Here is a 25,255-nt window from a genome sequence, read left to right on the forward strand (position 1 = left end):
AAATGCCAAGCGCAAAGCATGGCTTCGTATCGCTGGGTGATGGCCGGGGTTCTGCCAAATGTATATCATCCAGATACATGACAATATCTATGCCATGTCTACTATCTATGAACAGATAAATTTGTGATATGAAAGATAAAGGTAATATCTCCCGCCTGTGACCTTCAGGGGCGAAGATATCGTAAAAGTGGGGAATCTCATAATTTTTTAAGACTAAGTCACATCCTATAGTTCTCTGGAGTCCAGCCCTATTATGAGTCACCAGAGGTGAGGTATGTGGGTGTAACTTGTGTTAATAAACAGCCAATACCTATTATGAACCTTGTTCAATGTCAGGAAGATACATTGCTGTGTAAGATTGATCCACGTTTCACTGGAGTTCTTCCTTCCATAAATCTGAGTAATCTCCGAGACCCAGGGTTAGTAATTTTCTTTTGTTATTCCTTTTTATTTGATGTAATTGTATATAGTCTATTAGATTGTATTGTTTGTTCCCATTTTGTATTTTCTGGATTAAATACTGTATAAAAATGTTATAGCTCTGTTCCTTTTGCTTTATAAACCCCTAAAGCCATATGTTACCTATAACGGGTGTCCAATTGGCCTGTATAAACGATTGGTGGTGGCAGTTAGTAGTTCTTTTTGTTATTGCAGAGCTGGCAGTAACCCTACGGGCAGTATATACATATGTTTCATGCGTTGAAATCAGAAGTGTATATTCCATCTGCTCACTGAGAAAACTGTCAGTTTAAATGGTCTCCAAATATTGCAATTTCTGTTAAAACTGGCAATAAAACAGCAAAACAAATATTCTCACTATATTCTTAAGTGAGTATGTTAAAGGTTGTAGTTTCCAAAATGGGTCACTCCTTGGTGGTTTCTTTTCTCTGTCACTTTACATCTTTTGCAAGATTGAAATGGCATCTAAAAACCACAAATACTAGAAAATGTGCCATGAAACCCACTAGTGGTGTACTTAAATACTCCTGAAAACTAGAAAAATAATTATGAACATTTTTTTAGGTGATCCTATTGCGAATGAAAAGTTTCTCACTAAATAAAACATCTGCAAAAAAAATTGACATTTTTCCCATAGCAACTCACTATACCTAAATTGTTGTCAACAACTTGTGCTGCCAAATTCTCACTCAACACCAAATTGAATACCTACAGACAGGGGCAGATTATAATGAGGGCAATCTGGGATGAATTGGGGGAGTGGGAGTAGCACCGTTGTGGGGAGTTGAGAGTGACTGGTAATGAATTGGGGAAAGAGTACAGGGGCTAATTAATTTATATTTTTATTGGGGGAGAAGTGGCTAATTAAATAATTAACATGAGGGTAGTAGTGCTGAATTATTAATTTATATTTTGGAAGGTGGGTTGTACAATGGTTAATTATCTACAGCATTAATGGTGGGTGCATGTTTGTACTTATTGGCACAATGTGGGGATTCTTAATTCAGGAAACAAATATGTATGTATATATGCTGCCTTTTTATTTTCAGCTGCGCGGTGATCAGTGTGGCAAACTCTGTAGTGACAGTCATGGCATTAGGACATCGACAAGAAGATTTGACAAGATGGTGAAGAATAAAAGAAAATCACTCTAATTAGATGAAACATCAGCAGTAAGTTACTGGATTCAAATATTTATTCTGCATCTACATCGTGCAGGGGTCCATATGCACGGATGACCGGCAGTACTAAATGACTGTTGATTGGTAAACCATTAGTAAACAATGCGCACTGTAGTTCTCAGAGAGCAATTATTTTTTTGCTCTGCACAAGAGATCATTTTACGCTTGTTCATTGGGTGTTCGGCAGCCTGTTTACACTGAAAGATTATATCCTAAGAATGCTTGTTCAACAATTATATTTTAATGGAAATGCAGCTATACCTGCAGAAAGATGAGGAGTAGTGTTGAGCGAGCATGCTCGACACTGCTCGGTACTCGCCCGAGCATCTCACTACTCGGGATGTTCGGCGAGCACCGAGCATTTTCGGGTTACTCGGGCGGGAGCTCGGGTCTCTGCCCTGCATGTTTGTCGCTCTTTACAGAGCCAATGAACATGCAGGGATTGCCAGCCAGTCACTGTAATGCCGCAGCCATGTTGGTTGTGGGCATTACAGTGATTGGCTGGCCGCACAGCGTCACCTCGAGTATTTAAAACCGGGCACTGCCATCTTGGACACAGTCGCTCCGGATCAGACAGTTTAGGGAGAGTGCTGTTGAGCTAGGGAGAGATTTACACTGCGAAATAGGTAGTGTAGGGTCTCTAAAGCCTGCAAAATCAAACAAACAGTCCTTCTGAGGACTAATATCCATCCCAGATATCAGGCAGGCAGGCTGCATAGGAGACACAGTGGTTATGCCAACAAACACTGCATTACAGTCCTGTGTGCTGCTTCTCATATTGATAGACTTAGCCCCAGGTCTCAGGGGCCTGGAAAAAAACTTTTTTTCACCTAAATCCTCTTTTTTTTTGTTTTTTCCTCAGTCAGACTGTACAAATACCCGTCTTATTAACCTTTTGGTATTTTTCCCCCCCGAAAAATAAATTGAGTGTGTCTGTGAGTTTTCAGACACAAATATATTGGTTTAAAAGAGTCTGGTTTCGGCCAGATTACTAGAACTGTGGTTTTGCAGTTCCACGCTTCAAATCTCTGTATTATCCACCTTATTGCCTTTTTTCCATAAAAAAAAGTTTGAGTGTCTCGCTGACTGTTCAGACAAAAATATATCTGTTTAAAAGATTCTGGTGTAGGCCAGAGAAATAGAACTGTGGTTTTCCTCTTCCACGGTTCAAATCTGGGTGTAATCCACCTTTTTGCCGTTTTTACATAAAAAAAACAGTTTGAGCGTCTCGCTGACTGTTCAGACACAAATATATCTGTTTAAAAGATTCTGGTGTAGGCCAGAGAAATAGAACTGTGGTTTTCCTCTTCCATGGTTCTAATCTCTTTTTTATTACCCTTTTTCCATTGATAATGCGAGTATAAGCTATTTTACTTCATTTAGAATGTGAAAGGCGCGTGGCAAGGGACGTGGAACTGGACGTTCTGGTGATGGTGCCTGCAGAGGATGGGGCTGTGGCCAAGGTGAAAATGTGCCACAACCAACAGCCACATCTTCTCGCTCCCAGTTCTTGACCAAATTACTAGGGAAGCACACAACAACACCACTATTGCAAACTGATCAGTGTGAACAGGTTATTAATTGGATAGCAGATAATAATTCCAGTCACCTGGGCACCACCACCTCCGGTCTGTCTTTCACACGGTCAAGTGTTAGTAGCCATGAGTCTCGACCGCATACTCCTCCTCACCCTGATGCTCCTTCCTCCCACCATGCCGAGTTTCGTCAGACAGCAACTGATCCCACAGTTGGACACTCTGAAGAGCTGTTCACTGGTCCATTTCCATATTTGGGCCCCTCGCCTGCTCCACTTGAAGTGGTGGAAGAGAAGATCCCATGTAGCAATGGCCAAATATTTAAACAGCCGCGGCCACAGGAAGGTGACGCTGGGAATTTGTCACAAGAGGTGGACGATGACGAGACACAATTGCCACGAAGTGAGGAGGAGGACCGTGGTGTGGAAGTGGAAGAGGAGGAGGTGGTGGATGATCTAGTAACTGACCCAACGTGGAAGGAGGACACACAGAGCGAGGCCAGCAGCACACAGGGGGAGGGAGGCAGAGTACCCCAACAGGCAGGAAGAAGCAGTGTGGTGGCCACAGACAGAAGGCGAGCAACCTTTCCCCATAACACCAACACGAGGGACATTGCCAGTACAACTGGTAGGTCTTCCAGAGTCTGGAATTTTTTTAAAGACTCTGCTGATAACCCCAAAAAGGCCATTTGTACCACCTGCCATGCCAGCATCCTTTCAGTCTTCACTTGTTATGGCAGTTTCTCAAGAAACAGCCTCAACGTCCATGTCCACGTCCCACCGCAGCGTTCAATTGTCCATATCCCAGACCTCTGAATGAAGGCTGCAAATTTGGGCTAACGCCCCACAGGCCACAGTCCTAAATTCGCACATTTGATGACTGCTTGCATTGGAAATGCTGCCTTTTAGGCTGGTGGAGATGGAATCCTTCCGCCAACCTTATGGCGGTGGCCGTCCCTCGGTACTCGGTCCCCAGCCGACACTATTTTGCCCGGTGTGCCATCCCCGCACTACACAAGCACGTGTCCCAAAACATCTGCTGTGCCCTCAACAATGCAGTTACTGGGAGAGTCCACCTGACAACGGACACGTGGACAAGTGCTTGTGGCCAGGGACGGTACATCTACCTGACGGCACACTTGGTAAACATAGTGGAAGCCAGGACCAGTCGGACTTTAGGAAGGAAAACACATCCTCCCCACACCGAGGATTGCGGGCCCTATGTCAGTCAGAGTTGCCCCCACAGTGTACAACTCCTGTGCATCATCCTCCTTCTCCTCCTCATGTTCAGCCTCCATCTCAGATATCACCACATCAGTTACAAGCTGGAAGCACTGCAGTACTGCCTCAGCCAAGGGCAACAGGCTGTGCTGAAACTCATAAGCTTAGGTGATAAACCTCATACTGCTTGTGAATTATGGACAGCTGTGAAAGAGCAGGCAGATCTGTGGCTGATACCGCTGAACCTACATCCAGGCATGGTCATGTGTGACAATGGCCGTAACCTGGTGGCGGCTCTGAGGCGAGGCGAGATCACACATGTACCATGCATGGCTCATGTGCTTAGCCTCGTGTTTCAGCGGTTACTTAAATCGCACCCCGAGTTGCCAGATATGCTCGTCAAAGTTCGCCGCCTGTCAGCTCATTTTCGTAAGTCGGCTACAGCTTCCTCCGCCCCTGCTGTGTTGCAGCAGTGTTTGCAGCTTCCGGCACACCGACTGGTGTGTGATGTCCCCACACGTTGGAACTCTACCCTCCACATGTTGCAAAGTATTTGTGAGCAGAAGAGAGCAGTTGTGGAGTACCAGCTGCAACAAGGCTGTCGATATTCAGGTCAGACTCCACACATAAGACCTCAGGAGTGGACCTGGATGTCTGACATATGTACCATCCTGACAAACTTTGAGGAGTCCACCAAGATGGTGAGTGGCGATGATGCCATCATTAGTAGAGATGATCGGTGTTCGACTAGAACTGTTCGCCAATCTCAAATTCGAGCTGTTTTGGGCTGTGTTTGAGTCGTTCGACGAACGCGAACGATTTGCAAAAAATTCGGCTGTTCGAGGTTATGTTCGATAACTGTTCGTGCACCAAAAGCGTAACTGGATTTTTTCACATCATGCATGGTTTGTCTGCCACTCACTGTAATGCCTCAGCCATGGTGGTTGTGGCATTACAGTGGTTGCCCAAATCGATGGGAACAGTGCTCACAGTGAAACATGAAAAGCGGGCAATTCAGCAGCGGCATACACCGGTACCCGACAATTTACAACAGAAAGAATAGAGCATCACACATAGATTAGATAGATAGAAACATGTCAGTCACATATATAAGAAGTACAGTGACAGTGCTGGTTTCTGTACTTGTCATTAAGTATTAAAGGATTTATTAAAAAAAATAATAGTGTTTTCATGCACCGTCTCTTTAAAAAAGCCAGCCGCCAATTCAGCATCGGTACCCGACAATTTAGAACAGAAAGAATAGAGCATCACAAATAGATTAGATAGATAGAAACATGTCAGTCACATATAAAAGAAGTACAGTGATAGTGTTGATTACTGTACTTGTCATTTAGTGTTAAAATAAAGGATTTATTTAAAAAAAAATTGGCGTGGGGTTCCCCGTAATTTTAGTCTCTAGCGGAGGTTAAGCAGATGGCTGGGACAGATGTTTGAAGCCAGGGAAATGGGTAATACCCACAGAGCTTCCCAGGCTACTAATATCAGCCCCAGCTGAATACCTAGCCTTTACTAGCTATTAAAATGGGGGACCCAAAAAAAAATGACATGTGGCCTCCCCTACTTTAATAGCTAGCAAAGGCTAGGCAGACAGCTGGGGGCTGATATTAATAGCCCAGGAAGGGTGCCATGAATATTGGCCCCCTCCCAGGGTAGAAACACCAGCTATCAGCCGCCCCAGAAATGGCGCATCCATAGGATGCGCCAATTCTGGCACTTAGCCTCGCTCTTCCCACTGCCCTGTAGCAGTGGCAGTTGGGTAATAGGGCTGGGATTGATATCAGCTTATAATGCCAGCTGACATCAAGCCCAGGTTAGTAATGGAGAGGCGTCTATAAGACACCCCCATTACTAACCCCATAGTCAAAGTTAAAAAAAACACAAACACCCAGAAAAAAGCCCTTTAATTGAAATAAACACACAATTCTTTAATGTTCTAAATTAAACCATACACTGAGTGCAGAATTATTAGGCAAATGAGTATTTTGATCACATTATGCTTTTAATACATGTTGTCCTACTCCAAGCTGCATAGGCTTGAGAGCCAACTACCAATTAAGTAAATCTGGTCATGTGCATCTCTGTAATGAGGAAGGGTGTTGACTAATGACATCAACACCCTATATAAGGTGTGCTTAATTATTAGGCAACTTCCTTTCCTTTGGCAAAATGGTTCAGAAGAGAGATTTGACGGGCTCTGAAAAGTCCAAAATTGTGAGATGTCTTGCAGAGGGATGCAGCAGTCTTGAAATTTCCAAACTTTTGAAGCGTGATCACCGAACAATAAGTGTTTCATGGCAAATAGCCAACAGGGTCGTAAGAAGCGTGATGGCCAAAAAAGGCGCAAAATAACACTGCCCATGAATTGAGGAAAATCAAGCGTGAAGCTGCCAAGATGCCACTCACCACCAGTTTTGCCATATTTCAGAGCTGCAACGTTACTGGAGTATCAAAAAGCACAAGGTTTGCGATACTCAGGAACATGGCCCAGGTAAGGAAGGCTGAAAAACGACTACCTTTAAACAAGAAACATAAGATAAAACATCAAGAATAAGCCAAGAAATAGTTTAAGACAGATTTTTTTTTATAGACTGATGAAATGAGCGTGACTCTTAATGGGCCAGGTGGATGGGCCTGAGGCTGGATCAGTAAAGGGCAGAGAGCTCCACTCCGACTCAGACGCCAGCAAGGTGGAGGTGGGGTACTGGTATGGACTGGTATTATCAAAGATGAACTTGTGGGACCTTTTCAGGTTGGGGATTGAGTGAAGCTCAACTCCCAGACTTACTGCCAGTTTCTGGAAGACAACTTCTTCAAGCAGTGGTACAGGAAGTAGTCGGTATCGTTCAAGAAAAACATGATTTTCATGCAGGACAATGCTCCATTGCATCCAAATACTCCACAGCGTGGCTGGCCAGTAAAGGTCTAAAAGAACAAAAAATAATGACATGGCCCCCTTGATCACCTGATCTGAACCCCATAGAGAACCTGTGGTCCATCATAAAATGTGAGATCTACAGGGAGGGAAAACAGTACACCAGTGTCTGGGAGGCTGTGGTGGCTGCTGCACGCAATGCTGATTGAAAACAGATCAAGCAACTGACAGAATCTATGGATGGAAGGCTGTTGAGTGTCATCATAAAGAAAGGTGGCTATATTGATCACTAATTTTTTTGTTTTTTGTTTTTGCATGTCAGAAATGTTTATTTCTAAATTTTGTGCACTGATATTGGTTTACCTGGTGAAAATAAACAAGTGAGATGGGATTATATTTGGTTTTTATTAATTTGCCTAATAATTCTGCACAATAATAGTTACCTGCACAAACAGATATCCTCCTAAGATAGCCAAATCTAAAAAAAAAACACTCCAACTTCCAAAAATATTAAGCTTTGATATTTATGAGTCTTTTGGGTTGATTCAGAACATAGTTGTTGATCAATAATAAAAATAATCCTCTAAAATACAACTTGCTAATAATTCTGCACACGGTGTACTTACCACTCAGCTCATCTGGATGCCATCACAGCAAGACACTGAGGAGCGCAAGCATGCCTGCGCTTCTCAGTTTCTGCGGCATGGCAAGCTGGATGGCAGTTTTCTGATGCGATCCAGCCTGTCACGTGAATGTAGCAGAGCTGGAGCCGTCCTGGGAACCATGGAAAGGTAAGGATGAGATTGGTTTATTATTTTACTTTTATTGCAGGAGATCGTTGGCTTCTGCTGGAATGGGCTTGATGGCAAGTATTGTATAATTTAGAACATTAAAGAATTGTGTGTTTATTTCAATTAAAGGACTTTATTCTGGGTGTTTGTGTTTTTTTTTAACTTTGACTATGGGGTTAGTAATGGGGGTGTCTTATAGATGCCTCTCCATTACTAACCTGGGCTTGATGTCAGCTGGCATTATAAGCTGACATCAACCCCAGCCCTATTACCCCAGTGCCACCGCTAAAGGGCAGTGGGAAGAGCGGGGCTAAGTGCCAGAATTGGCGCATCCTGTGGATGTGCCATTTCTGGGGCGGCTGATGGCTGGTGTTTCTAGCCTGGGAGGGGGCCAATATTCATGGCACCCTTCCTGGGCTATTAATATCAGCCCCCAGCTGTCTGCCTAGCCTTTGCTAGCTTTTAAAATAGGGGGGACCCCACGTCATTTTTTTGGGGGTCCACCATTTTAATATCTAGCAAAGGCTAGGTATTCAGCTGGGGGCTGATATTAGTAGCCTGGCAAGCTCCGTGGGTATTACCCCCTTCCCAGGCTTCAAACATCTGCCACAGCCGTCTGCTTAAACTCCGCTAGAGACTAAAATTACGGGGAACCCCACGCCAATTTTTTTTAATAAATCCTTTATTTTATCACTAAATGACAAGTACAGTAATCAACACTAACACTGTACTTTGAAACATGTCAGTCACATATATAATATTTTTATAATCTATGTGTGATGCTCTATTCTTTCTGTTCTAAATTGTCAGGTACCGATGCTGAATTGCCGCCCGGCTTTTTTAAAGAGAGTGTCTTCTGAGCAGTTTGTTAGCTTTTGGACACCTTTGAAGGTGTTTTCTATGTGTTTTTGGTAGCCTGCCATTGGTTTTAACGGTGTTCGACGGTGTTCTAAAGTGTTCAACGAACAGTTCCACGAACATCCCGGTATTCGACGAACCGAACCCGAACACTGCGGGGGTGGCTCAACACTAATCATAAGCATCAGCATCCCACTTGTCTGTCTTTTGCAACGCTCTCTGCAGAGAATTAAAGAGTAGGCATTGCAGCCAGAGTATGATGAGATGGATCAAGAAGCCGTAGCGGGCGATTACACACAGCCCAGCCTCATCTCATCCCAACGTGCATTGGGGGACAATGAGGGAGAGGAGGAGGAGGAAGAACTGGAGCTGGTATCATGCACTGGAGACGGTAGTACCTGTACAACTGTCATACAGTCAGTTCAACGTGGGTGGCCTGAGGACAGGGGGGAGGTGGAGGAGAGCATGGTCAGTCGTCATCTTGGTGAGGACACGGAAGTCTTTCCCGTTACCTGTCTGGCACGCATGGCTGACTTTGTTACGCTGCCTTAACCGTGACCCTCGCATTGTCAAAATGTTGGGTGATAGTCATTACTGGTTGGTGACACTTTTAGACCCCCGCTACAAGGAGAACTTTCACTCTCTTATTCCTGAGGTGGAGAGGTCTACAAAAATGGGGCAGTACCAGAAGGCCCTTACTGCAGAACTGTTAAAAAAATTCCTATCTGAACACGCTAGCGGCAGAGGTCACAGTTCGTTGCACCAACCAAGGCGTACAGGCGAGAGAGATGCAACTCCAATCCAGCAGAGGCAGGGGAACACTGTCAACATTCTGGGACAGTTTTCTGAGACCCGCCCAGCTTACAGGCCCTGAGGCGCGGGGTACTCTCCTCTGTGCCTTTAAATTATTGGGTATCCAAGCTGGACACTTGGAATGAACTCGCTCTGTACGCCTTGGAGGTCCTTGCCTGCTCTGCTGCTAGCATGTTATCGGAGCGTGTTTTTAGTGCCGCTGGGGGAATTATAACTGATAAGCGCACTCACCTGTCAACTGACAATGCTGACAAGCTGACCCTTATCAAAATGAACAAGGTCTAGATTGGAACAGACTTCTCATCACCACCAAATGACAGCAGAGTAACATAAAGTCAAATCCACTGTGTTATTTCAGGAGGTGTATTCCCATACTCTGCTTCACACCCACAAATGGGTATACGCTTCCTCATTTCTGCTGTTTTTTGCTCTTCTCCTTATCCTCAGCCTCCACCACCACTATACCACCACGGTGACCGTGGTCCGTGTTGCCAGCATTGCAAGTTCCTCCGTCCTAATTTTTGGCAGCTTTTGCTTGGAATCCATAGGCAAAGACTATGGGAGACCCACTCCCCAATAATGGGAATAATGTTTTTAATATGCTGTACTGCATGGCTCTTGTAAGGGGCATTGCAAGTTCCTCTGTCCTAATTTTTGGCAGCTTTTGCTTGGAAGGCATTGGCAAAGACTATGGGAGACCCACTCCCCAACAATGGAAATAATGTTTTTAATATGCTGTACTGCATGGGTCTTGTAAGGGGCATTGCAAGTTTCTCCATCCTAATTTTTGGCAGCTTTTGCTTGGAAGGCATAGGCAAAGACTATGGGAAACCCACTCCCCAATGATGGGAATAATGTTTTTAATATGCTGTACTGCATGGCTCTTGTAAGGGGCATTAAAATCATCTTGTTAAGCTACTGTGACCTCCACGTCTCTTCCAAGGGTCATTGATATTGTCTTTTTATTCCACTGGGACCTCCACTTCTCTTCCAAGGGGCATTAAAACCGTCTTGCTAAGCTACTGTGACCTCCATGTCTCTTCCAAGGGGCATTAAAACTGTCTTGTTAAACCACTCTTAACTGCACGTCTCTTCCAAGGGGTTTTAAAATTGTCTTGCTAAGCTACTGTGACCTCCACGTCTCTTCCAAGGGTCATTGATATTGTCTTTGTATTCCACTGCGACCTCCACCACTCTTCCAAGGGGTATTGATATTGTCTTTTTATTCCACTGGGACCTCGACGTCTCTTCCAAGGGGCATTAAAACCATCTTGTTAAACCCCTGTGGACTCCACTTCTCTTCCAAGGGACAATAAAATCATCTTGTTAAGCTACTGTGATCTCCACGTCTCTTCCAAGGGTCATTGATATTGTCTTTTTATTCCACTGGGACCTCCACCACTCTTCCAAGGGGCATTGATATTGTCTTTTTATTCCACTGTGACCTCCACCACTCTTCCAAGGGGCATTGATATTGTATTTTTATTCCACTGCGACCTCCACCACTCTTCCAAGGGGCATTGATATTGTCTTTCTATTCTACTGGGACCTCCACATCTCTTCCAAGGGGCATTAAAACCGTCTTGTTAAGCTGATGTGACCTCCACGTCTCTTTCAAGGGGTATTAAAACCGTCTTGTTAAACCACTCTAAACTCCACAGCTCTTCCAAGAGGCATTGAAATATTGTTTTTAATTACCTCTAACCTCCACAACTCTTCCAACGGGCATTGTATTTCCTCCTAATTTTAGTCAGTTTTTGCTTTTCAATGCATAGGCAAACACAAAGGAGACCCACTCCCCAATAATGGGTAGAAGGTTTTTAGTACGCTGTAATCCATGTCTGTTTCAAGGGGCATTGCAGTTCCTCATAATTTTTGGAAAGCCTTCCATTCACTGCTTAGGCCAACAGTGTACAGGAGACCCAGTTGCTATAAATGGAAAAAACGGTTTAGTTAAGGCCCTCTGACCTCCATGTCACTTCCAAGGGGCATTGGAGTGCCTCGAAATTTTTGGTAGGCATTGCACTCACTGTATGCCATATAACTGTGTAGCCCAACTGCTCCTTTTGGTACAGAAACATATCCTACAAGACATGTGTAGTTGACTGGCCTGATATTGATGTGAATGGTCCCTGTTCCTCCTGCTCTTTCTCCTTTGCCACCACCTCATCCATCATTCATCACCTGAAGCTTTGTTTTAACGGGAGCCATAGAACTGGCATAGTAGCAGGAAAACATCCAACAATCCTCGGAGGAGGTAGTATATGCGCCAAAACGCTGACCACCTCAGGCCTAGCCGCTACTACATACATGCGCTTGCATTCCAAGGTACAGAACGCTAAGGAGATGGATGGCCTCATGATCATGAATAATTTACTCGTTGTGTAGGAGGCCAACCTCTGCTGCTGTCTACCTTCTGAACTTTGTGTTGAAGCCTGATTGACCCGGGACCTGCAATCCTCTGTCTGGAGGACGTGTTGCATCCCAGTGTCCAACTGTGTCCCGGCTTCCACAATATTAACCCAGTGTGAAGGCGTCAGTGAGACGGACCATCCCTGGCCACATTCACTTGTCCACGTGTTTGTGGTTAGGCTGTCCTTCCCATTAAATGCACTGGGGAGGGCACAGGTAATGTTTTGGTATGCGCGCTTTTGTATAAGGCGGCTGGGGACCGTTTATGGACACCCGGCCGCCCCCAGGCAGCTGGGGACCGTGTGGACACCCGGACGCCCCCTGGCAGCTGGGTACCAAGCGTGGACACCCGGCCGCCGGGCGGCTGGGGACTGAGTATGGATACCAGGCGGCTGACGCAGCCATGACGTGGTGGCCAGATTCCGCCTCTACGTGCCTAATAGGCCCAATTTCAAGTGCAAGCAAGCAGTATGGTATTGCAACCTGCGGGTGGGTGGGTGGTAGGCTGCATACTTGCGCTTGCATTGCAAGGAATGGGGGAGGTACAATTGAACACTGCCTTAGGACAAGGACTTGCACGGGGATAGTTGCAAGTCTGCATCTTCTGATGGAAGGATCACTTCTGATGGGCACACTTTTAAGCAGTGACCTGGGAGTCAGAGATGCTTCCAGGGGTCTTCCCCATGCTGTTCCCATGTCTTTTCAGCACTGTATGCATGTGTCACACAGCACATGGCCAGATAAGGTTGTAAAATGTTAAAATGACATTTCCAGGTGAATGCATTTGTCACGGTTGAAAGCAATACAAAAGTGCAAAAAACGCATGAAAAATGCAACTTGTGAACATAGCCCAAGGTGTGGAGGAGTATTTTTGTTTTTGGTTATTTATTTTACCTTATACACAAGTCTTTACCCTGGAAAGGATGTTCCTTAACATATTTCACAGGAAAAAAGTTTCACTTTCTTTTTTGAACGTTTTATTGTGAGCCCGTAAAAGTGGCTTAATACCTCTAACCACATTGTTGACAGCAGTAGCCTTGGGTTCAGAAATGCTTACTGGAGCGGTCCCAATGCTGTTCCCATGTCATTTGAGCACTGTCACTATCGTTTGGGGCACTTTTTAGGCTTTCTACTGACTGCCGGGGGTGCCGCCGCAAAAATGCTCGGGTCTCCCATAGACTAGCATTGGGCTCGGTGCTCGGGTCGAGCACCCGAGTATCACGGTGAGCTCGACCCGAGCTTCGAGCACCCGAGCATTTTAGTGCTCGATCAACATTAATGAGGAGTAATACTTTTGGGTGCAAAAGAAACTCCCTTATTATACATATCGCTGTACACCAGTAAATAGGGTATTCTCTTACTTTGAGTGCTGTCTCTTATTCCACAGCATCCCCTCTTGTCATGTATAGCGCTGCTCCTTATTACATAGTATCCTCTACTGTTATGTGTTGCACTATACATAAGGTAAAAAATTTGGTGCGCCACTGTCTCTACCGCCTTACATTTGCAGATGTGCGACAGAACACCTCTTGCTCATCACGTGACCTATCATATGACCTCCCAAAAACATCAAGTGGCACATCACATGATAAATTGGATGCTGGGGTGGCTCATGCACCTTAAACTGCCTGGGGCCCTGGCTATCCTTAAGCCGCCCCTGTCTACAGAGGTTTAACTTTATTTAACTTTTTAACTTACGGTACTTTTTGCCTATTATTATGTTTATGTCCTGCCAACTTCAGATGTTAAAGGAATTTTTAGTACTGTGAAGTGAAATGTTCAAAGGTCTTGTTTTGAAGGCTATGCAATACACAATCTAATCCTGATCAATACAATACAAAATCACTAATATTTGAGGAATTAATAATCTGATACTGTACTCACAGATGGTCTTGGACACTTCCCCTTTTGTGATTGGTTGTTCTAAACTCATTTCAGTTCCTATCTTGGCAGGCAGGTATCTTTTATGGCGTGCCTAAGTCAATTAGCATGGTCATTGCTCATATAGGGATTGATTGGGCTAAAGAGATGCTGTACAGCCATAATATTTAATTATATGGCCATGTAGTTGTGCTTCATACTGTGAACCAAATCAATATTTTATTTTATTTTTTATTTTTTAAATGTATTACTATTTAAATCATATTTTTTACATTTTCCATTTCTGGCCACAGACTGACACATTTGTTGATATGCTGTTTTGTTGGCCTGACATAGTTATACTGTAAATGCAGGCTAATACATCAGGGTGCTCCTGTCATTTTTGGTCCCCCCATGTGGCCAGGCAGCAAATTATGATATAACTAGGGTCATTTTTGAAAATATGAGAAAAAGAGCAGTTCACTATCCATTGTTTGCTTTTTCTAAGTATTATGTACTATGTATGAAAAATATGTCCAATAAATGACGCATTTGCTAAAAATATACATATTTTTTTCATTGGTTATGCATTAATTAACTAACATATGTGTAAGGTGCCCCAGTGAGGTAGTCGTGGGCGAGCTGTAGGCCCCTCTCGCTCTGGCACCCTACAGACAATTCGTGTCCTCCCTCTGATGTGTAGCTGTGTATGTGGGGCTCTCCACTTACTTCAAACCATCTGATCACGGCTGTCTCCAGGCATTTCTCTTCTGGGACCAGGGCAGCAATAAATTCAGAGGACACAAGGTTCTTAACCATAACTTGGACTTTACTTGGGGAAGAGGAATATGTACAGTATTTACAGGCAGATATAATGGATAAGGCCCGACAGGTTATTATCTCCCTCACAGGCGCTGGCATCATCTTCAGCCCTGGTTCCCTCTTTAAGTGAAGCATCTCTGTGACTCTAATCTCTAGCCCAAGAGACTCTTCTGCAATATCAACAGTGTTCTGGATCCGATATCTCCCCCACGTCTTAGCCTGGAGTCCTATTTATCTTCCTCTGCTTCCTGCAGACTAGAACTGCCCCGGGTCCTCAATACCTCTGTTGAATTTCTCCGGCTGGCTAACAGGACTCTTGCGTAGGGAAACTTTTACACTGGTGATCCCACTGTCTGAGGGTATGGAGCCCCCGTCTACCCTAGCAGCCACCATATAGACAGGCTGCCCGTACAGTTCACTGTCCTCTCTCTTACTGAACATCACTTCCTGCTCCTGGAAACTAAGCAGAGATTTTCCTAATGTGCCCACCCTCTGTGGACTGTCATCACACAGCATTAACCCCGTCACTGTCTGTAACACTGCTAGCAGACTCAACCTTACATCTGCACCCAGGACAGTGGCATCTTGTGGCTGATTACAGGAACTGCAGCCCACAAGGAATTATGCCAGGAACAAGCTCTATAACACTCAAGGCTTGATAAGGGCACTAAGTTCCCCCTCTACTCTACTGACTGGACTACTAAAGCTAACCCCTTAGCTTGGCCTTCCAACAGTTCAGAGAGGTTTAAACACGGGAACACTTTCGTTAACTACTTCAATGCCAAAGGAAGGCTATGTCCTTCCCTACTATTACATATGGTCTCAACCTACTCATTATACCACTAAATGAATACTTTATGGGTTATAGTTTTCCAAAATAATATAATTTGGGGGGGGATTCCTCTGTTCTGGCACTTCAGGGGCTCTGTAAGTGCAACATGGTGTCTGGTGTCCTCATAGAGGCAGTGACCAAGGTCCAAATGAGACCGAAACGTTGGCCTGCCCTCATATAAATCAATATGCTAATCATCATACTATTTCAATACATTTTTTCGCATTAGAATGTGGAGTACCCTGGTACATATGTAATACAGATTTTACTTACTGCATGTCTGTCTAACCCACCAATTGCAATGGGACTGGTTAGCCACTTATGGCACATGGGCTCCTATCTGGTCTTTTCCAGACTGATATAAAAAAGACTGTCATTGTCATGTTTCTCATATGTAGGGATATATTTAAACAGCAGTTAAGAGGCAGAGATCATGGATCTTCAGGAATAGTCAAAACTGATGTTTATTTTTTTTCTTCTTTTAGTGGTTCACTTGTTTGATTGTCCTGGCATCAAATAATAGCAAAATAATATAGAAACAACCAACTGCCGGGACACTGCCTCAATAATGCATTCTTTAAATTGTCAAATTGACAAAAAAAAGTGATGTGTCAACTGCAAACTCGGCACAGTACATCAGCAAATATTAGCAACCTAGTTCCTAAACCAGAACCTAGATAATTTAGTTGTACTCTTATGGATGAAGATAGTTTGTCTTGAATTCAGACATCACATCCCAGAGAGGTTCTTGCTGCTTGGATAAATCACATTTCTGTTCATTCATCTAAATGTGTTAGCCATGCTCTGGGCTTTTTGATGTACCCACTGCGAACACAGAATACTTTATATCAAAGCAATTTGTTAACAAAAGGAAATTGTGTGGGTGTAAATAGAGCCATTGAAAATCACATATCTTTGTGCTACAGTAACTCTGGATTAAATATGGCACAGGCGTAAAAAGAAGTAATTGACTATTTAAACTTAGTGATGATGACTAGACAATAATGTAAGAAATGGATATCATGTAGGTTACAAAAGTTACAGGCATAATTATTAAAAAAATTCAAATATTACATTTAGAAAGTCAGGGAGTAAAAAAGTATTTGGTCTGTTAACTAAGGATAACTTGCTAATCTCTTTCCAATAGTTGCAAACTGATCTAGCTTCCATAAAAGAATAGATCAACATGCTCTTTTTGGACACATTGACCAGCAACATTCCTTTTGTAATGTCATGTATGAGTCTTGGGGCTATGTCCACTCTAAATCGAATAAAACTGTGACAAACCGTGAGGATTAAAAAGACAAGTAAAATCTCTTTTACACAACTAGAAAAACAGGATCCACCAATCACAGTAGGTGATGGAACAGCTAACCTTATTCCCCTCCCTTAAAAAAATGACCAGTGCACATGCTCATTAGATGCTTCAATATAAAATATATGGTCAGACTGTTCAGTATGGCTAATGTGCAAGTGCATTTCTTGAAACAACAGGAACATTTTAGACAAAAAAAATCACCAGTGGCCAATGGGAAAATTGCAAGATTTCTAATTTTTATTTTTAATAAAGATTGTGATATGGTGAAAAAAAAAACATTGCCAAAACTTAAAAAGAATAATTTAACATAAAAAACTAGTGATGAGCGAATTTGTTCGAAATCCTAACTTACAACTTAAATTTGACACAAATATGGAACATTCAGATTCGTGATCGGAAAGGCGAGCATATTTTTTCTTAAATTCGGGAAAAATCGGCAACGCTTGGCGAATAAATGAGGGACCGTGATTGTGGGACAACTACAGCGTTTTTAACAGTTTTGCTAGCATAGTGCTTGTGTATGATGAGCGGGGGGACGTGGTAGATGAGTGGAGGGGCTGGTGATAGCTCAGAACAGTTCAGATCAGCGGCGCACTTGTAATTTTTTTTCTTCCTGTAGGCGGTAACTTTAAGTCAGTAAAGCATGGCTAGCCAATCAGAGCACAGGAAGCATCCACACTGTCCAGACACAAGGGGTTCGGCAACTGGCTGCTGAAATCACATGTCCTCTCTATATAAAAAGCAGACATGTTCCCTCAGTGCTATTTTATCCATGTCACTGCAGGAGACAGACGCTGCTGAGTGTGCACCTGTGTACTGAAAGATATTAGCTAGATAGATGGGCACTTGTTTGGAAGTCAGATAGTGTAGATAAGTCCTCTTGTCACGGGTGTATCAGAGGTGACAGACAGTCGCTCTGCAGTTGGTTGGTGGCATAGGCGGATTATAATGAGGGCAATCCAGGCGACCTGCAGGGGGCCCGCGGCTCCGGGCGGGGTGTCTAATGCCGGATTGCCCTCATTATATGCGCGGGCCGCCGCGGCACATACCGGTAGCAGTGGCGGGAGGGGGGACCCCGGACCGCTCCCCCAGCAGCGGCTGCCACTACTTCTTCATCGGCTGGGCCAGCACTGCAGCAGTTAACTTCCCTGTGCTGGCCCGGCCGCGTCACTGCTAGGAGACACGGCCCTGTGCGCGGCCGTGTCTCCTAGCTCTGACGTCTCGCAGTGCGCGCCCGGCCTGCAGTGCTGCACCGGAGAAGAGAGAGAGCAGGCAGGAGGAATGGAGCCGGGGGATGGTGAGTGAGTGTGTGTGTGTGTGTGTGTGTGTGTGTGTGTGTGTGTGTGGGCAGATGTGTGTGTGTGTGTGTGGGCAGGTGTGTGTGTGTGTGTGGGCAGGTGTGTGTGTGGGCAGGTGTGTGTGTGGGCAGGTGTGTTTGTGTCTGTGTGGACAGGTGTGTTTTGTGTGTGTGGGCAGGTGTGTGTGTGTGTGGGCAGGAGTGTCTGTGTGGGCAGGTATGTGTGTGTGTGGACAGGTGTGTGTGTGTGTGGACAGGTGTGTGTGTGCAGGTGTGTGTGTGTCTGTGTGGACAGGTGTGTGTGTGGGCAGGTGTGTGTGTATGGGCAGCTGTCTGTGTGGGCAGGTGTGTGTCTGTGTGGGCAGGTGTGTGTGTGGGCAGGTGTGTGTGTGGGCAGGTGTGTGTGTGTGGGCAGGTGTGTGTGTGTGGGCAGGTGTGTGTCGTGTGGGCAGGTGTGTGTCATGTGGGCAGGTGTGTGTCTGTGTGGGCAGGTGTGTGTGTGTGGGGGCAGGTGTGTGTGTGGGGGCAGGTGTGTGTGTGGGGGCAGGTGTGTGTGTGTGGGGGCAGGTGTGTGTGTGTGGGGGCAGGTGTGTGTGTGTGGGGGCAGGTGTGTGTGGGGGCAGGTGTGTGTGTGTGGGGGCAGGTGTGTGTGTGGGGGGGCAGGTGTGTGTGTGTGGGGGCAGGTGTGTGTGTGTGGGCAGGTGTGTGTGTGTGTGGGCAGGTGTGTGTGTGTGGGCAGGTGTGTGTGTGTGTGGGCAGATGTGTGTGTGGGCAGATGTGTGTGTGGGCAGATGTGTGTGTGTGTGTGTGTGGGCAGATGTGTGTGTGTGTGTGTGTGTGTGTGGGCAGGTGTGTGTGTGTGTGTGTGGGCAGGTGTGTCTGTGTGGGCAGGTGTGTGTGAGTCTGTGTGGACAGGTGTGTGTGTGTGTCTGTGTGGGCAAGTGTGTGTGTGTGGGCAGGTGTGTGTGGGCAGGTGCGTGTGGGCAGGTGTATGTGTGGGCAGGTGTGTGTGTGGGCAGGTGTGTGTGTCTGTGTGGGCATGTGTGTGTGTGTCTGTGTGGACAGGTGTGTGTGTGTCTGTGTGGACAGGTGTGTTTGTGTCTGTGTGGACAGGTGTGTTTGTGTCTGTGTGGGCAGGTGTGTGTGTGTGCGGGCAGGTGTGTGTGGGCAGGTGTGTCTGTGTGGGCAGGTGTGTGTGTGTGTGTGGACAGGTGTGTGTGTGTGTGTGCAGGTGTGTGTGTGTCTGTGTGGACAGGTGTGTGTGTGTGTCTGTGTGGGCAGGTGTGTGTGTGGGGGGGCAGGTGTGTGTCGTGTGGGCAGGTGTGTCTGTGTGGGCAGGTGTGTCTGTGGGCAGGTGTGTGTGTGTGGGCAGCTGTCTGTGTGGGCAGGTGTGTGTGTGTGGGCAGGTGTGTGTGTGGGGGCAGGTGTGTGTGTGTGTGTGTGTGTGGGCAGGTGTGTGTGTGGGCAGGTGTGTGTGGGGGGGGGGCAGGTGTGTGTGTGTTGGCAGGTGTGTGTGTGTGTGGGCAGGTGTGTGTGTGTCTGTGTGGGCAGGTGTGTGTGTGTGTGGACAGGTGTGTGTGGACAGGAGTGTGTGTGGGGGGGCAAGTGTGTGTGTGTGTGTGTGGGCAGGTGTGTGTGTGTGCAGGTGTGTGTGGGCAGGTGTGTGTGTGTGTGTGTGTGGGCAGGTGTGTGTGTGTTGGCAGGTGTGTGTGTGTGTGGGCAGGTGTGTGTGTGTCTGTGTGGGCAGGTGTGTGTGTGTGTGGACAGGTGTGTGTGTGTGGACAGGAGTGTGTGTGGGGGGGGCAGGTGTGTGTGTGTGTGTGTGGGCAGGTGTGTGTGTGTGTATGTGGGCAGATGTGTGTGTGTGTGGGCGGGTTAGAAAGTCTTGCCCTGTTGAACACTACACCTGACTTGAGGCCACCACCTCTTGGTTGTCCAATGTTCTTGCTTTTCTAGGGCTCTTCTCAGATATTCATTATACCAGCTCCCCAGAATGCCAAAGCTAGGGTGGGTGACCGCGAGCCCTGGTGGTGGTCATAACTGCAGCCACCCAGGGGCAATACTCCATAACAACAATCCTCTGAGGTGGTGTAGGATGTAAGGACCTATTCACACTACATTCAGCGCTGCATTCAGGTCTTTACACAAGGCTTACAACTGAACCCCTGAAATTCAGGATTGTGCTGTCTGAAATGAGAAATCTGAAAGCAGAGCTAATGGATCGTAAAGATTCAGACTTTAGCCTCGGTTTGCATTTGTTCAAATCAATGGCTATGTCAAGGCACATCTGAATGCCATTTTTCAGGGATTTAGATAGAAGCCTGGAAAGAGGAGATGAATGCATTGCAAAATTCAGTGTGAATAGGCCCTTATATCTGGAGTCTTGATATTGATGTCACATGCATTTTACTTGTTTTTAACTTAAAAAAAAAATACACACACACACAAATTATACACACACACTATACATACACACACACAGATGTGTGTGTGGGCATGTGTGTGTGTGTGTGTGTGTGGGCAGGTGTGTGTGTGTGGGCAGGTGTGTGTGTGTGATGTCTGTCTGTCTGTCTGTCTGTGAGTGTGTGTGTGTGTGTGTGGGCAGATGTCATTGTGTGATGTCTGTTTGTATGTATTTTTGTGTTTCAAATGTGTTTATGCATGTCTGCATATGTTTGTGTGTGTGCATGACTGCATGAGGCCTCCTGCTGAGTATAGTTGGCGCCTTGCAGCCTCCTGATGTCTCTGGGGGGGGCGCCGTGCGGCCCCCGCTGTGTATAGATAGCTACGTGCGGCCCCCCCGCTGTGTACAGATGGTGCCGTGCGGCCCCCCACTGTGTATAGATGGCTACGTGCGCCGCCCGCTGTGTATAGATGGCTACGTGCGCCCCCCCGCTGAGTATAGATGTCGCCGTGCGGCCTCCTGCTGTGTATAGATGGCTACGTGCGGCCTCCCGCTGAGTATAGATGGCGCTGTGCGGCCTCCTGCTGTCTCTGGGGGGAGCGCCGTGCGGCATCTATACTCAGCAGGAGGCCGCACATAGCCATCTATACACGTATACTCAGCAGGAGGCCGCACGTAGCCATCTATACGGCGCCATCTATACACAGCGGGAGTCTCAGTGCTTTGCAAGAGCAGTCAATAAATTCTGCTTGACTAATTCTGAGCACCATAAAGTCTGGTTCGCTTCTAACCAGCTGTCTTCATTGTCAGCTTGCTGAATTCTAACTCATTTACTGTCATTCGAGACGATGCCTTTGCTGGTCTCTTTCACCTTGAATACCTGTAAGGGCTCCACTTAATGTCATATTTTTGATTCTGTTCTTCTTCATCTTATGGCATGTGCAATTGTATGAGCAAGTATTCATATGAATTTATGACCTACTTAAACCTTCGAGGACCTTAAATTTTATTCAATCAAATTTTTTTCCAGTTTAAAACTATGGGACATATATGTGCCTTGGTCCTCAAAGGGTTTTTAAAGGGGCTGCAAACATAAATACGAAAAAAATAATTCAATTAGTGCTTTTTGTGTTCATTTAATTTTTATTTGAAGTCCATTTTTTTTATATACCTTGAAATCAAGCCCTACCCCATGGAATGAAGCCCTACCTACTTGACATCTGAGAGCTACATGGATCCCGCTTGTGAGGTGCCTGTCCGTCACTACTATTCAGTTTTAGGGTAAACTCACTAAGCCATATGTTCTCTCATGCAGGAGAATAGGGCCAATTATGCTAATGACACTCGGCTCAAACTCTGTCAGAGCTTCAACTGAGTGTGATCCGATTCTCTCGCAGCACAGATATGGAGAAGATGGAGAACTTAATTTCTCCATCTTCTCCATAGTCTCTGTGAATGTTCATCGGACTGCACTTGGATGACATCCGAGTGCAGTCCAATGTTTTACGTGCACCCATAGACTTGTATGGGTGCACATGGTCCGAATATCGAATGCGATTATTTTCTCATGTCAATAATCGCAGATCTGCACTGTCCCATAGTATAACATAGGGCCGAGTCCTATCCGATAAAGCATCACATAGCATTCGGCCGTGTTATACGACAGTGTGAGCGAGCCCTTAGAGTCAAGGAATATTTACATGCAGATGATGATATTACTCTCCAAGTGTATATTTTTTTAGGCGAGTTCATAGTAAATGCTTTGCCTTTTTGACATGTGATCAACTAAAGAACAAGAAAGATTTAGGACCTCCCCTATAGAGAAACGGAAAATAGTTTGGAAGACTTGCATGTCCTTTTTTATTTATTATGAGAAAATCATAAAAGATCCCGTTTTTTAACCATGCTGTGACTTTCTGCTGAGGGAGAGGGAGAGTGCTGCCCTATTCAGAGTCTGTAATAAGACCTACTGACAAAAGTGTTGAAGATACAGTCTAATGTGAATTAACAATGAAAAAAAGTTAATTTCACAAATGGCTTGTATTTTTTTAATACAAACTTTTTTGTGTTTACAGCTCCTTTAAAGGGAATCTGTCATCAGGTTTTTGCCACCTAATCTGAGAGCAGCATAATGTAGGGTTAGAGGCACTGATTCCAGTAATGTGTCACTTACTGGGCTGCTTAGTGTTGTTTTGATAAAATCATTGATTTGTCAGAAGGTAATTATCACTAGATGACTAGTAAGTTCTGTAGGACCCCACCCCCATCACTGATCAGTAGATTTCTGTGTACACTGAGCATGGGCAGAAAGCTGCCAATCAGTGGTGTGGGTGGGGCTATACAGAGCGCAGCATTCAGAGAGCTGCTAGATCTGCAGCAGATAAAACGGTGACTTTCTCAAAATGACAACAAGCAGCTGAAAAAGTGACACATCGCTGGAATCAGGGTATCTGCCCCAATATTGTGCTGCTCTCAGATGAGGCAGCACAATTAATATTCTGCCAAATTAATTTCCTGTGAACTATCACATGATCTATCACAGGGGATCATGTGACATGTCACGTGATAAATCAGGTGTGTGGGGGGGGGCCTGCACCTTCTAAACTGCCCGGGGCCCTTGCTACTCTTAATCCACCCCTGGTTGGAGGAGATCTCTACATTTGGCATTACAGACATTTTCTTACATGAGAGGCTGTTTGTAGGACCTAGCAGCTACCTCCATCTGGTAATTATCTCCCTGACCTGGGTGTATATGACTCGCCCCCTGGGCCTGTGTTGTGCAGGGGATACCCGGAGCCGGATCGCTGGGGGTTGTAGTCTCCGTGGCGCTGACCCGGTCCGTGCCCAGGGTGGTCAATTCAGTGGCAGTCTTAGTGTAATAACAAATGTCCGACTACGCCACCCGTGGATTGCGGTCAATGGGGACTGCCGCTACAGGGCAGACCGCTGAGGCTGGTATTATGTGTGCAGCTTAGAATGGGATGACTCCCCACGGGAGGAGTATAGCCTCAGGGCAGTTAGTGTGGAGATGATGGGAGTGATGGTGCGCGAGTGTCCCAGCACCAGTTGTGCTGGTGCGGTGAAGAAGCACAGAGACGTGGGGTTCCAGTATCCAATGCTTTACTCACAGTTGTTATTCGTGTCAATCCTGCAGGTGATGACTGCCCAAGCCGTGCTGCGTCCACCAGGCAGGGGACTCGACCAACTCCCAGGCAATTCCAGAGCGTGGCACAGGGCTCCCTTCTTTTCCTTTCTCTGGCCGTCCCCACTAGTGACCCACCTTTGTCCAGCTTCCTCAGGCCTTCTATTGGCGAAACCTATCTCCGGTTTCCCTGACCCTACATGATATGCTTTCCTGGTGGATGTAGTGAGGAGTATCACCAAGATGTGGTCACAACCTCCGGTCTTTGGCTGAGGAATTTGTTGCCTCCACCAATTTGGGTTCTGGTACCCTGCTCTGCCAACCCGTCACCCGCAATCTCCTGGGTCCTTAGGGTTCCCTCTGTCCTCGTGTCTCTGGGCCTTTCTTGATGTTCTTGTTCCTTTCTTACTTTCCTTTCTGTTCCTTCTTCTCTCTCTCTCTCAGGCCCCGGCCTCCTGACAAGGCCTGCCTGGGGAGCAGAGCCCATGCAGCAGCTCTGCTCCTTGTCACTCCTCCTCAGACTGCACAGACTTCCTTTCTCCCTGAACAGACTCCTCTATCTAAGATGGTGCCCACCTTTTATACCTCCCTCTAGCCATGAGCCCATGTGACTAGCAACCAATGGGCTCCTGCCTATGCCCAGAAACCCACCCCTATCTGCTCCTACACCACTGGGTTTTCCTCCCCCTCCCCACTCCAGCCAGGGACAGAAGCTGTCGTGCCTGCACTTCTGTGGGAGCACCGTTGAGCCTCGGAAATGGGGTGTGTGTGGTGCATGCAGCCTAACGAGCCCTAGTCCACACACCATCCTTACCCGGGAGTGGAATATCACACCTCTGGGTCGAGGTGCAATACCCCTGTAGCAGCCGAGCCCTCAGGGTGCTACATTCCCCCCTGGTAAATCACAGCACGTCCTCAGGCTGGAAAAGAGCAAAAAAAATTTAAACATACAAATTTTTAAAGTGCACTCGCATATAAGACATTAACCAAAAACTCATCCCTTTATGGGAGGTACTCTTTTCTTAGAACGTTACTGGCATAAAACATTATAAAATACTTAAACCTACAAAAGACAGAAAATATATCTCATACCCTACCATCATTATATATAAATGTAAAGTAAAGTTGCATAATAAATATAGGGTACTTAGTGAACTATTTTTGATCAAAAAAAGTATACAAGCCGTCCCACCAGCGGCAAGGTGACCCTAAATTGGGACGGTACCTATACTGTCCACATTAAAAACCTTACTGTATATTAAAGTTGAAACAATGCATATAAAAGGGTAGACAAATAGGACCGGGTCCCAACTCCAGACCACCTAGGCCCGTGGTAAGCTACATATATACTAATCAGTTCAACAAAGGGGATGCCACACCCTTAAATTGCACAGAATGCAAACAAGACAAAAAACCAA

At 45.8% G+C, this 25,255-nt stretch overlaps 1 protein-coding gene across 2 annotated transcripts in view; it reads left to right on the plus strand.

Moving 5' to 3' along the window:
- Nucleotides 1-305: 305 nt before the first annotated feature.
- LOC141226667 (uncharacterized) overlaps nt 306-25,255 on the plus strand; it is a 189,762-nt gene continuing 164,812 nt past the window's right edge. For both annotated transcript variants that reach the window (XR_012293808.1, XM_073667173.1), the window contains exons 1-2: nt 306-419; nt 1,509-1,631. Coding sequence is in view for 1 of the 2 variants with exons in the window: in XM_073667173.1 (XP_073523274.1) it covers nt 1,618-1,631 (14 nt within the window). In the remaining variant the exon portion in view is untranslated. The remainder of the gene's footprint in view (nt 420-1,508; nt 1,632-25,255) is intronic.

Source organism: Phyllobates terribilis, unplaced genomic scaffold (assembly GCF_046119375.1).
Source record: "Phyllobates terribilis strain yellow unplaced genomic scaffold, ASM4611937v1 Scaffold_2__4_contigs__length_985480577, whole genome shotgun sequence".
In the NCBI taxonomy this organism is placed as follows: Eukaryota; Metazoa; Chordata; class Amphibia; order Anura; family Dendrobatidae; genus Phyllobates; species Phyllobates terribilis.